Genomic DNA, 13811 nt, shown 5'->3' on the forward strand with positions numbered 1-13811 from the left:
GTATTCCATTGAAACGGTCACATCTTCTGCTAAATGCTCAAGTTACAATATTTCGAATATAAACTGTAACATTTAATTTATATACGATAAACGGACAAACCGTACGTTTACACTGCTTATTTATGTGAAGTGATACATTTTGGTCTTCCAACTTTAAAAAGTTGATATCCTGGAACAAAATTTTGGAGGGTGTTACACCTGAACTACAATTTCCTCATCATATAGATTCAAAGTAACAGTTGATGATTCATAGGTTTCCTTGAAATGATTCGACTCCAGCACTACTTCTTGACTTGTCCACCAAGAGAAGCCTACTTCAACCAATTAATCTTGCAGGTTCAATTTGGAATTTTGGCATGATTGATTTTCATTTGCTTGATGACTATTTTTTTAAAGACAAAATATTTATTTGAATAAACCGGCTAGTAAGAAACTAGACAGTACGAGAAAAGTACAAATCGACCCAGAAAAAGACCCCCCCCCCCCCCGGAAATTGAAAGCACACGAAACTAACAATGGGAAACAAAATAAAAAAGGTCGAAAAGGAACGAAACGAAAACATATCCAACGACTTGTTTCAAAATCTCGCTGCACTAAACTACATATGCACCAAATAAAAACGAAACACTAGCTATTTATAAATCTAAATCCCAATCGTGTGAAATAAAAAATATATTATTAAAAATCTATATATTTTGCTACATCAAATTTTTTAGCGCATTGTCGGGACACCCCAATTCAAAAGACAAACTGAGTTATTACTTTAGCCATTTTGAATATATTTGTTTGTTGCTTGTTTTATTTCTTTCGATATATCTTTATTTCATCTTTATCTTTTGATATTTTTTGCAGTGTTTGGGTGGTGCAATGTCAAGAACGAATTGATAACGGAAACACAAACGAGTACACAATATTTAGGGTAAACTCACGTATTATTATAATCAAGAAACTACACAAAACTTGAATACAATAATCCCTCTCACTTATACAATAACCCTAACATGGCTATCTATTTATAGGGATACCCTAGCTTGGTTAACAAGTAGTTACCAAATATAAAAGCTCAATTGTAACCCATAAACCCATTACATCATTAATGAGTTCCATAGGCCCAATAGGTCCAACCCGGTCACCGACATGTGACGGGCCTAGTAATATGGAAATTACCAACAATCACCCCCTAATTTCCGACTCGAAACTAGGAGATCTTCAACACCGAGCAATCTTCTCATCTCGTCAAACTTGATTCTTGCAAGTGCTTTCGTAAGAATATCAGCTCGTTGTTCCTTGCCACTAATGTGCTCCACCGCTAACTCCTTCCGCTCCACGCATTCCCGTATATAGTGAAATCGGGACTTTATGTGCTTGCTCCGACTATGAAAAACGGGATTTTTAACCAAGGCAATCGCCGATGTGTTATCAATCTTTAACACCACTTCTTTAAATTTCCTTCCGGTCAATTCTGCCAACAATTCACCTAACCATACGGCATGTCCCGCAGCTAAGCTCGCCGCCATGTATTCCGCCTCACATGATGAAAGCGCTACGGTGCATTGCTTCTGTGAGCACCAAGAAATCGGGGCTCCCCCATAATAAAACACATGACCGGTAGTGCTTCTTCCATCATCTTCATCAATGTTATGGCTACTATCACTGTACCCAATCAACTCCTTTGATCCACCTCGTTTATACCTAATCCCCCATCCAACAGTTCCTTGAATAAACTGAAGAATTTGTTTAATTACTGCCAAGTGAGACTTCTTTGGAGTTTGCATATATCTACTAACCATGCCAACCGAAAACGCCAAATCAGGTCGAGTGTTTAACAAGTAAAGAAGACACCCAACCAACTTTCGGTACTCCGTTGCATCTGCATCAACATCATCCTCGGCTTTAGACAATTTAACATGAGGATCCATGGGTACACTTTTAGGATAACAATCCTCCATCCCGGCTTCTTTCAATAACCTTTGAGCATAAGCACTTTGATGGATTTAAATCTCATTCTCCAACTGTGAGACTTCGATTCCGAGATAGTAAGTGAGCATTCCCAAATCAAACATTTCAAACTTCTTGGACATCGCAAGTTTGAACTGATTAATGTGATCGTTGTTCGAACCCGTAACGACCAAATCATCGACATACATGCCGACAATAATAATATCGGTTCCAATCAATCTCCGATACACCGCTTGTTCATTCGAACACCTCACAAATTTCAAACCCGTAAGAATTCCATCAAGCTTGGTATTCCACGCTCGTGGTGCTTGCCTCAAACCGTATAAAGCCTTGGTTAGCTTATAGACCTTGTTTTCCTCCCCGGGTTGAACGAACCCATATGGTTGAGAAACAAAGACCTCTTCTTGTAGCTCCCCAGGTAAAAATGCCGACTTTACATCCAAATGATGTAATTGCCATCCCTCGGTAGCTGCAATGGCAATGAGCATGCGTACGGTTTCAAGTCTCGCCACCAGAGCAAAGACCTCGTCAAAATCAACTCCGGGTTGTTGCACATAACCCTTTGCCACGAGTCTTGCTTTATATTTATTAATCGAACCATCTGCATTTCTTTTCACTTTGAAAACCCACTTCAATCTGATAGCTTTAGCCCCTCTCGGTAACTCGGTCAACTTCCATGTGTCGTTTCGTTTAATGGATTCAAGTTCCGTTTGCATAGCCTTTATCCATTCCGGTTTGGATTTTGCTTCACCAAAATTCCTCGGTTCACCTTCTTCTAACAAAAGAAGTTCAATGTCCTCCACTTCCGAACCTAGGACATAATCATTGAACTTAACCGGTGCGATCGGAACACGTGTAGATCTTCTCAGGTTACTTTCTGGTTCAATAAGTGCTGCTGTCGCTAAACCATTTGCTGCTGGTGTCGCTAAACTGGATGCTGATGTCGCTAAACTTGTTGCTGAGTTGTTGGAATTAGCGACCAGAGTGTCAGATGTTGTCGCTAAAGGTGCTGATGGGTTGTCTGAATTAGCGACAGAAGTTGTCGCTGATTCTGTTGCTGAATTTGGTACAAAGCTGAATTTTCGTCGCTAATGTTGTTGCTTCCCATATGCTCGGTTACAACTTGCCCAACTCCAGTATCAATAACCCCATTCCAATCAACCCAAAATAAACCCGGTGCTAGCTCCGTTTCTTCATTGGTTTGAGCCGAATTAGACCAAACCCATGTCTTTTTCTCGTCAAAAACCACATCACGAGCTATCACAACCTTCTGGGTCTTCGGATCGAACAACCGGTAAGCTTTGGACCCGGTCTCGACTCCGATATGCACTAAAATTCTCGAACGATCATCGAGCTTTTTCAAGTGAGTGCCCACTATCTTTGCATACGCCACACAACCGAATACTTTTAAATGAGCAATATTCGGTTTCTTTTCTTTCAACATCTCATATGGCGTCTTCTCTTTTAGGGCACGAGTAGGAATCTGATTCTCGATGTACGTGGCATGTCGGATTGCCTCACCCCATAAGTAATTCGGAACACCCATTGCTTTTAACATACTCCGTGTCATATCCAATAAGGTTCGGTTCCGTCTTTCAACCACCCCGTTTTGTTGAGGTGTGTATGGTGCCGTTAGATGTCTTTGAATGCCTTCCATGTCAAAAAACTGATTGAACTCATGTGAGGTAAACTCACCACCTCGGTCGGTACGAAACGTCTTGATCTTTTTCCCGACATCACTTTCAACCAATTCCTTAAACTTCTTGAAAGCTTCAAACGCCTCATCTTTAGCCTTCAACAAATACGTCCAAACAAATCGTGAGTAATCATCGATTAAAACAAAAATGCACTTGTTACCCGCTATTGTTGGAGGGGTAATCGGTCCACACAAATCACCGTGCACAAGTTCTAGGGCTCGAGTTGCCCTAAACGCCGTCGAATTAGGAAAGGATTGCCTCGTTTGCTTCCTGACCAAACAAGATTCACATAACTTGTTTTCATGGGAAACGCCACGCATCCCTTCAACCATCTCCCTCCTGGCCATTAGCTTTATTGACTCAAAGTTCAAGTGGCCAAGCCTAGCATGCCACAACCAACTTGTTTCTTCAATTCGGCTAAGTAAACTAACCGGTTTACCAATCTTTAATTGTATCTGGTATAGCCGATTAGGGGAACGAGTCACCTTCATCAATAACCTACCTTGCCCATCATGCATCGTAAGGTAGTTATCTTTTATATGAATATCACACCCGTGTTCCGAGGCTTGACCGAGACTAATGATATTGCTACGAAGACTCGGTATAAAATAAACATCCGTAAGCAAACGATGTTCACCACTTTTAGCCTCAAATAAAATCGACCCTTTACCGCTTATATCAACATAAGAGTCATCCCCAAACTTAACCTTTCCCATGACACGATTGTTATTTTCAGAAAAGAAAGACTTGTTACCCGTCATATGGTTACCTGCGCCGTTGTCTAAGTACCATTCATCAACATCTTTGGACTCGTAGTTTTCGGGTATAACCTTCTTTTCATTCAAGAACACCGTTTCCTGAACACTCTTAATCATAAACAATGATGGATCCCTTGTCTCGGACGCTTCAACTAACTTTGCTTCGCCTTTAACTTTCTGTTTTCGGTTGGGACACTTATGGACAAAGTGTCCAAACTCATCACATCGATAACATTGAACCTTTGAGAGGTCCCGGGTTTTGCACTTATGCTCACGGTTTTCCCGGTTCATGGCGTTTTCTTGATGACCGCGGTTTTGACTCGGCCCGCGACCACCATGTCCTCGCCCTCCTCCACGTCCACGACCTTCACGAGTGGACTCACGATCATTGTATCGACTACTTGAGGATTCAGACCTTTGAAACATAAGCTTACCTTGGGTTTCGGAATGCATGTCTTCTTCCCGAATCCGCTCCTCGTATGCTTTTAAACGTCCCACCACGTCTTCAAACCCAACAGTTTTGAGATCCAAAGTTTGTTCAAGAGACGCAACAATTTGAATAAACTTACTTCGGGGTAGACTTGAAAGGAACTTCTTGACCATTTTAGTTTCCTCGATCATCTCTCCTAAACTTGCCGCCTTTGACGCCGTACACGAGAGTTTCGCCACAAACTCATCAATGGTCTCCGTCTCTTTCATCCTCATACCATCAAACTCGTTCATGAGAGTTTGCAATCTTGCCTCCTTAACCCGATCAGCCCCAAGATTACGCGTCTTAATCGCATTCCAAATCTCCTTGGCCGAATCAAGATTACCCACTTGCATGATTGTCGCTTCCGGGATCGATTGATAAATCAACGCTATCGCGATGTTGCTTTTTTCAGCATCGGTTTCACCCGGATCAATGGTATTCCAAACCTTATGCACGTTCAAGAGTACCTTCATTCGAATAGCCCATATCGTGTAATTAGTAGAGGTTAGCATGGGACTTTGGAACGCATTCGGGTTCCCATTCCCGCTTCCGCTCATACCGCTCGTCTTCGTTGTTTCCTTATCACCCATTGTTCTTCGTCAAACTCCAACCGCGAAAACAAGATGAACCAATAAAACAAAAAAGAATTAAAAACCAACTTTTATAATTCTTTGTTCTTGAACTTGTCGGCAAAAAAATTACAAAATCAACCACTTTTGACTTCTATTGCCAAGAAACCAATCACAACCTTGTTTGAAGCAATGTACACCTTTTCTTGATCGACGGTGGGTTTAAATGTGAAGCATCACCTTTTTGCCTTTTGAGTTTTGACTTCGATCACCACTTCATCGATCGACGGTGGTGGGGTTTGTTATTACTATATTTATTTTTTGAAATAGCTCTTGATACCAATTCAAGAACAAATTGATAACGGAAACACAAACGAGTACACAATATTTAGGGTAAACTCACATATTATTATAATCAAGAAATTACACAAAACTTGAATACAATAATCCCTCTCACTTATACAATAACCCTAACATGGCTATGTATTTATAGGGATACCCTAGCTTGGTTAACAAGTAGTTACCAAATATAAAAGCCCAATTGTAACCCCATAACTCATTACATCATTAAAGAGTTCCATAGGCCCAATAGGTCCAACCCGGTCACCGACATGTGACGGGCCTAGTAATATGGAAATTACCAACACAATGTTATGTGGGCTAGAGTTGTTTCGAGTGTGTCTGGCTTCGACTTTTGCAGTGTTTGGGTGGTGCAATAATTGGTGACGGGTCTGATCAAGGCGTGTACAAGTGCGCACTTTGGTCAATGGGTTTTGATTTGATAGTTTAATCCATCTGGTTGGTGTTCCATTCATTGGCGGACCTATGTTATGGGTAAGGGGGCGGCCGCTCACCTTAATTTTTTTTTAGTGTTATTTGTATGTGAAAATCCTGATCGCCCCCCTTAAAATTAGTCTTAAGTTACAATGTCGCCCCCCAAGAAAATAATTCCTGGGTCCGTCACTCAACTTCCATTGTGTCCGGGGTGAGTCGAACATATATACATGTGTGTCTATTCAGTTGGCATGGATCTTTCTTTATCGCCTGGGCAAGGACGACAATTAATTTTTGGAGCAAAGAATTGCAATTCAAGTTTATTCATCGTCAAAGAATGCAGATAGAATTCGGTTAATGTGTTCATAATGTTAATTGTTTAGTCTAAACTCTTTAATTCATTCTTCATTTTTTTTTACTTTCTTGCCATTAACTTTACTCAACCAGTTTTGATCCCGTAAACATTGATTATCATTCAGGTATTCACGTCTCACGAGTTCTAGCATGCTTTGACTTTCTGTTTGTTACGGTACAAATAGTAGAAGGGGCAAAATGCAATAGTGTAACAATGTTGGGGTCAAAACGTTAATTTTTAATATGTTGTATACTTAACCAGTCAACCGTATCGACCTAATGGAATCAGCTTATTAATTAGTTATCTGTTAAAATCTTATTTGTGTGTGTAATCTCCACATGTGATTTTTTTATAATCCTTGTGTGTGCTAGTAGTGGTATATGACATTATGTGGTGAGTTGTTATGCAAATTAGTAATATGCTCGTTTGTTCTTGTCCTTAAAACTACTTGGTCTTAGGTTATTAAAATCAATTTTGGGTGATAGTTGAATCATTAGTGGTATTGTCTATGATATCATTGGTTCGATAGTACTAAGATTTCAAAATGCCTCAGATAGGTATTTGGATCCATGTGGCACTGATTGCACTTCATTGTTCATAGTATTTAGGGCCTAAAAGGGCATATCAACTCCCTAGCTTTCATACCGATTAAAGGAACACACATCCATAACTGAGTCTTTTTTTGTAGCCGTTTCGGTGATTGTCAATCAGATTGTCTTTCGTTAGTCAGCTTAGCATGTTTAGGAGGAGTTAGTAGTTAGTACCCGTGTAATCCTTATTCTCATTTATTTTAAACCAAAGTTCGTTTTCATTTCTTATGTTTTCTAGTTCTTTTCATTATTTTCTTATTTGTTTAGAAATTTGTATTTAGTACTTAACTGAAAATCATCCTTTTTTTGAATAAGTTAGCTGACAATAGAGGTTTAGTACAGGGAGCCACTTTTGTGTCCACGGATTAGATATCTTGACTTGCCGAGTCAAGATTATGAATCGTTAAATAAACAAGCGCCAATGACAGAAACCTAAGTTTTATTTTAAACAAAATGTGTTTATTTCTTTAAAAAAATTATTGAATTTGATACTCATTTTTGTTCTTGGATGTGATAGTTGATCATCTTGGTTGGTTTGTTCGCAAGGCACATAATGTTCCTTTTAAAGTTTCCAGGGAACTTGATTGCTGATTTAAAGGATTTTGTTCACGAAGTTTTCTGTTCTCTCTTTTTCCCCCATACATCTACGTATTTTTGTACCATTTATGAATTTTAAATTAGTTTGAATGAGCTTAAGATGCTAAAAAAATGAAAAACGTTCAACATTGTTTCTTTATTTGTTTTATGTTTAAAAACACGTCAAAACATATGTGTTTATTGACCTTTTTAGACCGTATGTTGTTTTATTATTGCCTTTTCTTATAAATTGAAGCCTAAATTATAATTTGTATTTTTATAAACCAAATATAAGTCATATTATTGAAAATACCATAAATAACGGTCATTTAACATTTTCTAATGAAACACGAAGTACAAAAATTTATACGAGGATCATAGTTCTTGAAATAGCAATTCACTATCATTGTTTCAATGAGTTAAGATTAAAAAACTTATTAATTTTTGTTTTTGTGTATGAATGTGTAAAAGTTATAAAAAAATATTTTTTAAAATAAACAAGTTGGCTTGATAACGGCTCAGCCCGATTCATTTATAAAGGAGCTAAGTCCGAGCTCACATTTTGAGCTCGTTAAAATAAACAAGCCGGCTTGACTAGTTTACAACCCATTTTGAACCATATCACTATTTCTTTAGTGGTTACTTTATCTTAATACGTAATAAAAGTCAGAGAGAAATTGTCAACCACTCACAGGGTGGCATGTGGCAGGCTTTAGTTTACATATACTTTTGAACCACTAAAGCAGGCCGTTCCAACTTTGACCGGTTGAACCGGCCGGTCAGATACAATTTTAAAAACCTTAAAACATAAAAATTCTAAAGTATATGTTTTTGTAAACAGAAGGAATTTAAAATATGTTGGTGTTTCCGAGAAAGACCACCTGACCACATCCTTTGAACATAACATAATAAACAAATAACACATCTTAAAAAAATAAAAAAATAATAAAATACCATTCTTCTTGGATCATATGCTTATTTGTTTATACATTCCCCAAAGGGAACACAAAAATAAGGAAGTAATTTAATTAACATTTCTTAGATCTATAAACCTGATTCAACTCAACTCTACACAACTCGAGTTGACTCGACTAGGACCGTGTTATACTTTCACATTTTCACTAACTCTTTTGGTATTGTTTTGCCAAAAGCTTAGCATACAAGATCTCATTCCAAGAATCCGGTACACCTGGAAGACACCAATGGCTACAATCTTGATAATGTAACGGTGATCTTCTTTCTACCTCGGTGTAATGCTGCTTTCTGTATATCGACGGGTGCCCGTCTTTTCTAAAGTCGGTCAGTCTCGTGATATTCAGATACGAGACTCGGGTTTTCATGCCTCTTAAAACCTTTTCTAAAACCAACATTTTGTCGGGATATGGTGATAAGTATGTCGTGTTTTTTATAGGCTCGACTTCGTTGTCACATTGACCTCCAGAATTCCACTGTCCTCCTCTGTCAAAAACAAATAAAAAGAGTAAATTACACTTTTTGTCATGTTTTCATGTGTTTACACAACTCGTCTTTTTCATTAACGGTCATTAATTTTTCTGTACAGTTGAGTGATTTGCACATTAGGACATTGTTGACTGATATTTACAATCTTTGACTAACTTTTTACCATAGAACTTGAAAGTTGACTAAATATACTCTCTCTCAACCGTATCCGAATTGTGAATTTAGTTTTCGGTTCAACAAATCTTGCTTATTCAGACAACCGAACCGAATTCAATCAAATAATCGAATAATAACTGGTTTAATTGGATAACCTAAGTAGCTAACCGAATAAATCAGTTTAATTGGTTGAATTCGGTCCAATTAGACACATTTTCAATACGGATGGGTTAAGATAGCGCCAAAAAAGAAGTTCATAACCAAATAGCCCGATGAGCACCTATCCAGTGTTAGATATTTTAGTGTAATCGGGATTGATTTGGTGACCAAATGGATTTATAATACACATCAAACAAGTTAGGAGGTGCGGGCGGCACGCTTGTTTGAGTTATTATAATTCCGAGTGTTCGGTTGGAATCCTGAATGGGGATCCAAGGGGGCAGCGCCCCCGGTAGCAGGGTCCAAGGGGCGGCGCCCCTGGCTGGGGTCGAGCTGCCAGGTCAGCTTGGAAAAAATTTATTTTCGTTAATATTGTTATGTTAAAAATTCATTAGATTTTGAATTTTTAAATAATTAACGTTTACTTTCGAAATTATTTTTCCCTCACAAAAACGGTTGGGAAACCGTTTTCAACTGCCATTGGCAGTTTTTCCTCATATGAGATTCGTTCATGTTTTTGTCATATATAATTATTATTATAATTTTTTTTTGGTTCAATCAATCCACTCAAAATTATACTAGTTGTTCAAAATTCTCTGAGTTGTATCCGATTAAATTATTCGGGTGAACCACCGAAATAATTTGATCTGAAAGTGCTATCACGCCTCTCAGATTTCCAGGTTTTATACGAAATTTCCCCAATATCCAGCATTGCTGACTGATATTTACAATCTTTGACCGCCTTTTCACCATAGAACTTGGAACTTGGAAGTGACAAAAATGATTTCACATGGTCAACTTATGTAACTTATTTATATATAGAGTTAAGTGCCATTTTAGTACCTGTGGTTTGATCAACTACGCAACTTTAGTACCTATTCTTTATTTTGTGCAAATGGCTACCTCAGTTCAAAAACCTTGCAATTTTGGTACTTTTTTTTAACACCGTTTATTTTGCTCGTTAAATCAGGGGCATTTTGGTAATTTCACTATTTTTCCCTTCTCCTTTTCTCTCCCCGTCTTCTACATACCTATCTACCCTCTTTAATTTTTTTCCCAAAATCTCAAAATCCAAACCCTAAACATCTGAAGTTTTTTTTTGCATTCTCATAACATGTTATTTGGAGGTAAGGTTAAGTTGGTGACGGCAGGTCTGGTAGGTGGTGTCTAGGGTTAGTGGCGGCGGTCCGACGATGGTGGCTGGGTGTTGCGGCGGTCCGGCGGTGGTTATTGGGTTGTTGCGGCGGTCCGGCGATGGTTGCTGGATTGTTGCGGCGGTCCGACGGTGGTGGCTGGGTGTTGCGGCGGTCCGGCGGTGGTTATCGGGTTGTTGTGGCGGACCGACGGTGGTGGCTGGGTGTTGCGGCGGTCCGGCGGTGGTTATCGGGTTGTTGCGGCAGTCCGGCGATGGTTGCTGGATTGTGGTTTTAAACATGGATATGTTGTGCTTGTGGTTTTAAACATAGATATGTTGGTATCTTGTCAGAAATGGTGATGAGATATACAAATATGGTGGTATCTTTAAGAAATGGTGGTGGTTGTGGGGAATAGGTAGAAGGGGGAGATGACGTAGAAGACAGAGTGAGAGAAGAAAGGTAAAATTACCAAACTGCCCCTGATTTAACGAGCAAAATAAACGGTGTTATAAAAAAGTACTAAAGTTGCGTAGTTGACCAAACCACATGTACTAAAATGGCACTTAACTCTTACATATAAAAAAGTCAATTTGGGTTGTGATTTCTTTTTTACATTGGCAACCATGAAGTTATGGGGAAAATGAAACGGGTAAAAAAATGGCTAGAAGATTACCTATTAGTCAACGATGAGACTGGTCAACTAGGTCAAGCAGATTAAGTGGAACAAAGGTTGTTTACTATCAAATGTTTGTAACATGCTAAACCAGTTTTTTTTAAGTAACTACATTAATTAGCTCACTAATACAATTTTTGTTACTATATTAATGTATTTTAATTATTCGCAAATCTAATATGATTTACCTGAAATGTGAAGCCGAATAACCACGAAAAAAGACCAAAGTTTTGCTAGGATTTATATTAGCATCAACCCATCTTCCCCACGTTGTCATAGCTTTACGAAACGCCTCTAAAACATTAAGCTCGTTATACACATGACTACCTTCTTGATAATAATCTTTCCTGCAATTCACCATCATTATATTATAACCAACATGACCATCACTATAAAATATTCAAATAAAGAGTTATAATTAGTTAATTACCCTTTTGCGGTTTTTTCATGAGTCCACCAATGACCCGTGTTAAAGACCACAATATCAGCAGTTTTGTACTGATCAGCCGAAGTACCAATCAAATCAAGCCGAAGGGTCTCCTTCTTTGTTCTGTTTTTGTCTTTAGTAACAGATTCTCTAACTATAAATGGCGCTACAAAGAACTCAACTGTACAATTGTAATCCTACAGTTCAAAAACAATGGATATTAACACACTATGCAAATTACAATCCTAATTCAAAAGATTCTACTGAATTTAGTAATTTACCTTGAATACAAACGAATAAGAAGGTTCTGATCTGAAATGGTGCCTGCCTGAAGCTTCGTAAACTTTCGATTGATCTTTTACAGAGTTTCTTAAGATACAAACTAACGATTCCCACATGTTTCTGTTTAACGAATCGCCAACAAATACTAATCGTTTTCCCCTTAATAATTGCAGCATATGGCTTCCATCTAACCTATAAACGTAACAAATAATTCAATACAACAGTTTATGAAATACCGGCAAGATCCAGAATCAGTATTGTCAAATTCGGTATTAGCCACCAATTAACCGGAAATCGGCGATTTAAGCGATGCGATTTCAGCTAATCACACCTAAAAGCCAGTAGTCGGTCAAAGCCGGTCCAAAACAGTCAAATTTCGGTCAAAACAGGTCAAAATCTTTGAAGTACTTGAAAAATGATACTTAATAATCCAATCCGATTAATCCCTATTAATCACTAGTCGGTACCCTAGTCCCCACCGCCCGACTAGTGCCTAATCAGAAATCAGCGATCAACATATGTGATTTCAGCTAATCGGACCTAAAAATTGGTAGTCGGTCAAAGCCAGTCCAAATCTTTCTAAATCGGTCAAAATTGGTCAAAATCTTTGAGGCATTTGAAACATTATACTTACTAATCCAATCGGATAAATAAGTTTGAATAATTATGTCGATATACATAATTTATAAAAATTACATATAAAACATCATTCCGAATAATTTCCGATCATCCCTATTAATCGCTAGTCAGTACCCAACCGCCCGACCAGGCGCCTACAACTACGAGTTCTATAACACTGTCTAGAATTAACAGTAATAAACTAATAATCAATAACCAGAAGCAAGTAATCGTATGCAACAATCAATTAATGAACTTATAATAAATCAAACTAATTGACAAATGGTAACTAATTAAATCAGGGTTTTTAGCTCTAACACACCTTGGCAAAGTGCAGGATTTCGGCTTCCATTTAAGCATCTGAAACTCTTTATCCGGTCTACCATTATTAAAACAATTGAACTGCTCATCAATCAACGAACACGAACCCGGTTTATAAAGCGGATACGACTGATCCATCACCCATTCCCCATCAAACATATCACAATTCGTCAAATTCTTCACCAAATCACCAATCACCTCACTCTTTCCACCTGTATCACCTTTTTCCGGCTTCATTTTTACCGTATTCGAACCGGGTTTACCTCCACTTACAGTATCATTTTTGACCCGGATCGTCTGATTCGAACCCAATTCAACCGGAGGAGTCGAAACCCTTGTCTGATTTAGCTTCAGTGTTTGATTCCGATTAACCAACGGAATATTATTATTATTATTACTACTACTATTATTAATATTATTATTAGTAACTGTCGGTGCTGATATGTTCACACTGCCAGATCCAGTACCAGTACCGTTTAACTTCGGGTTCAATTGGGTTGAATTGCTGTTAAAAAAGTAAGAATAAACGGAAGAAAACTGAGATCCAACAGACCCATCTGAAGTATTTGCTTTAGAGCTAGGGATTTTGAAGCTTGACCCATTAAAGATGTTGGAGAACCATGGAGAAGAAGGGCTTTGTGAAGGATTGAAGGCTAAAAACACAGTGAAAGCGATGAAGATAGCGATGAATGCGTAGGCAAAAGCCCTGGTTTTTTTAGTTCTGAAGGTGAATAATTTGGGGAACTTGAAATCTGAAGGTTCAGTTGTTGGTACGTTATTATTAATGGGTGTATATTTGGCTGAATCCGCCATGGATTAGTGGAGCTG

The 13811-nt window shown here is 38.3% G+C and overlaps 1 protein-coding gene and 1 pseudogene across 1 annotated transcript; both read right to left on the reverse strand.

Moving 5' to 3' along the window:
• Positions 1–1163: 1163 nt before the first annotated feature.
• On the reverse strand, positions 1164–1919 carry LOC143567754 (secreted RxLR effector protein 161 pseudogene; annotated as a pseudogene).
• Positions 1920–8687: 6768 nt separating this feature from the next.
• Positions 8688–13811, reverse strand: LOC143567760 (protein trichome birefringence-like). Its single transcript, XM_077054086.1, has 5 exons — positions 12985–13811; positions 12044–12236; positions 11766–11959; positions 11524–11682; positions 8688–9208 (listed from the first exon to the last, which is right to left on the reverse strand). Exons 1-5 carry the CDS (start codon positions 13794–13796, stop codon positions 8872–8874), a joined length of 1695 nt encoding a protein of 564 aa, XP_076910201.1. The 5' UTR covers positions 13797–13811; the 3' UTR covers positions 8688–8871.

Source organism: Bidens hawaiensis, unplaced genomic scaffold (assembly GCF_021521415.1).
Source record: "Bidens hawaiensis isolate Kalapana, Puna unplaced genomic scaffold, B.hawaiensis_p1.1 tig00023626_1, whole genome shotgun sequence".
NCBI classification, from domain to species: Eukaryota; Viridiplantae; Streptophyta; class Magnoliopsida; order Asterales; family Asteraceae; genus Bidens; species Bidens hawaiensis.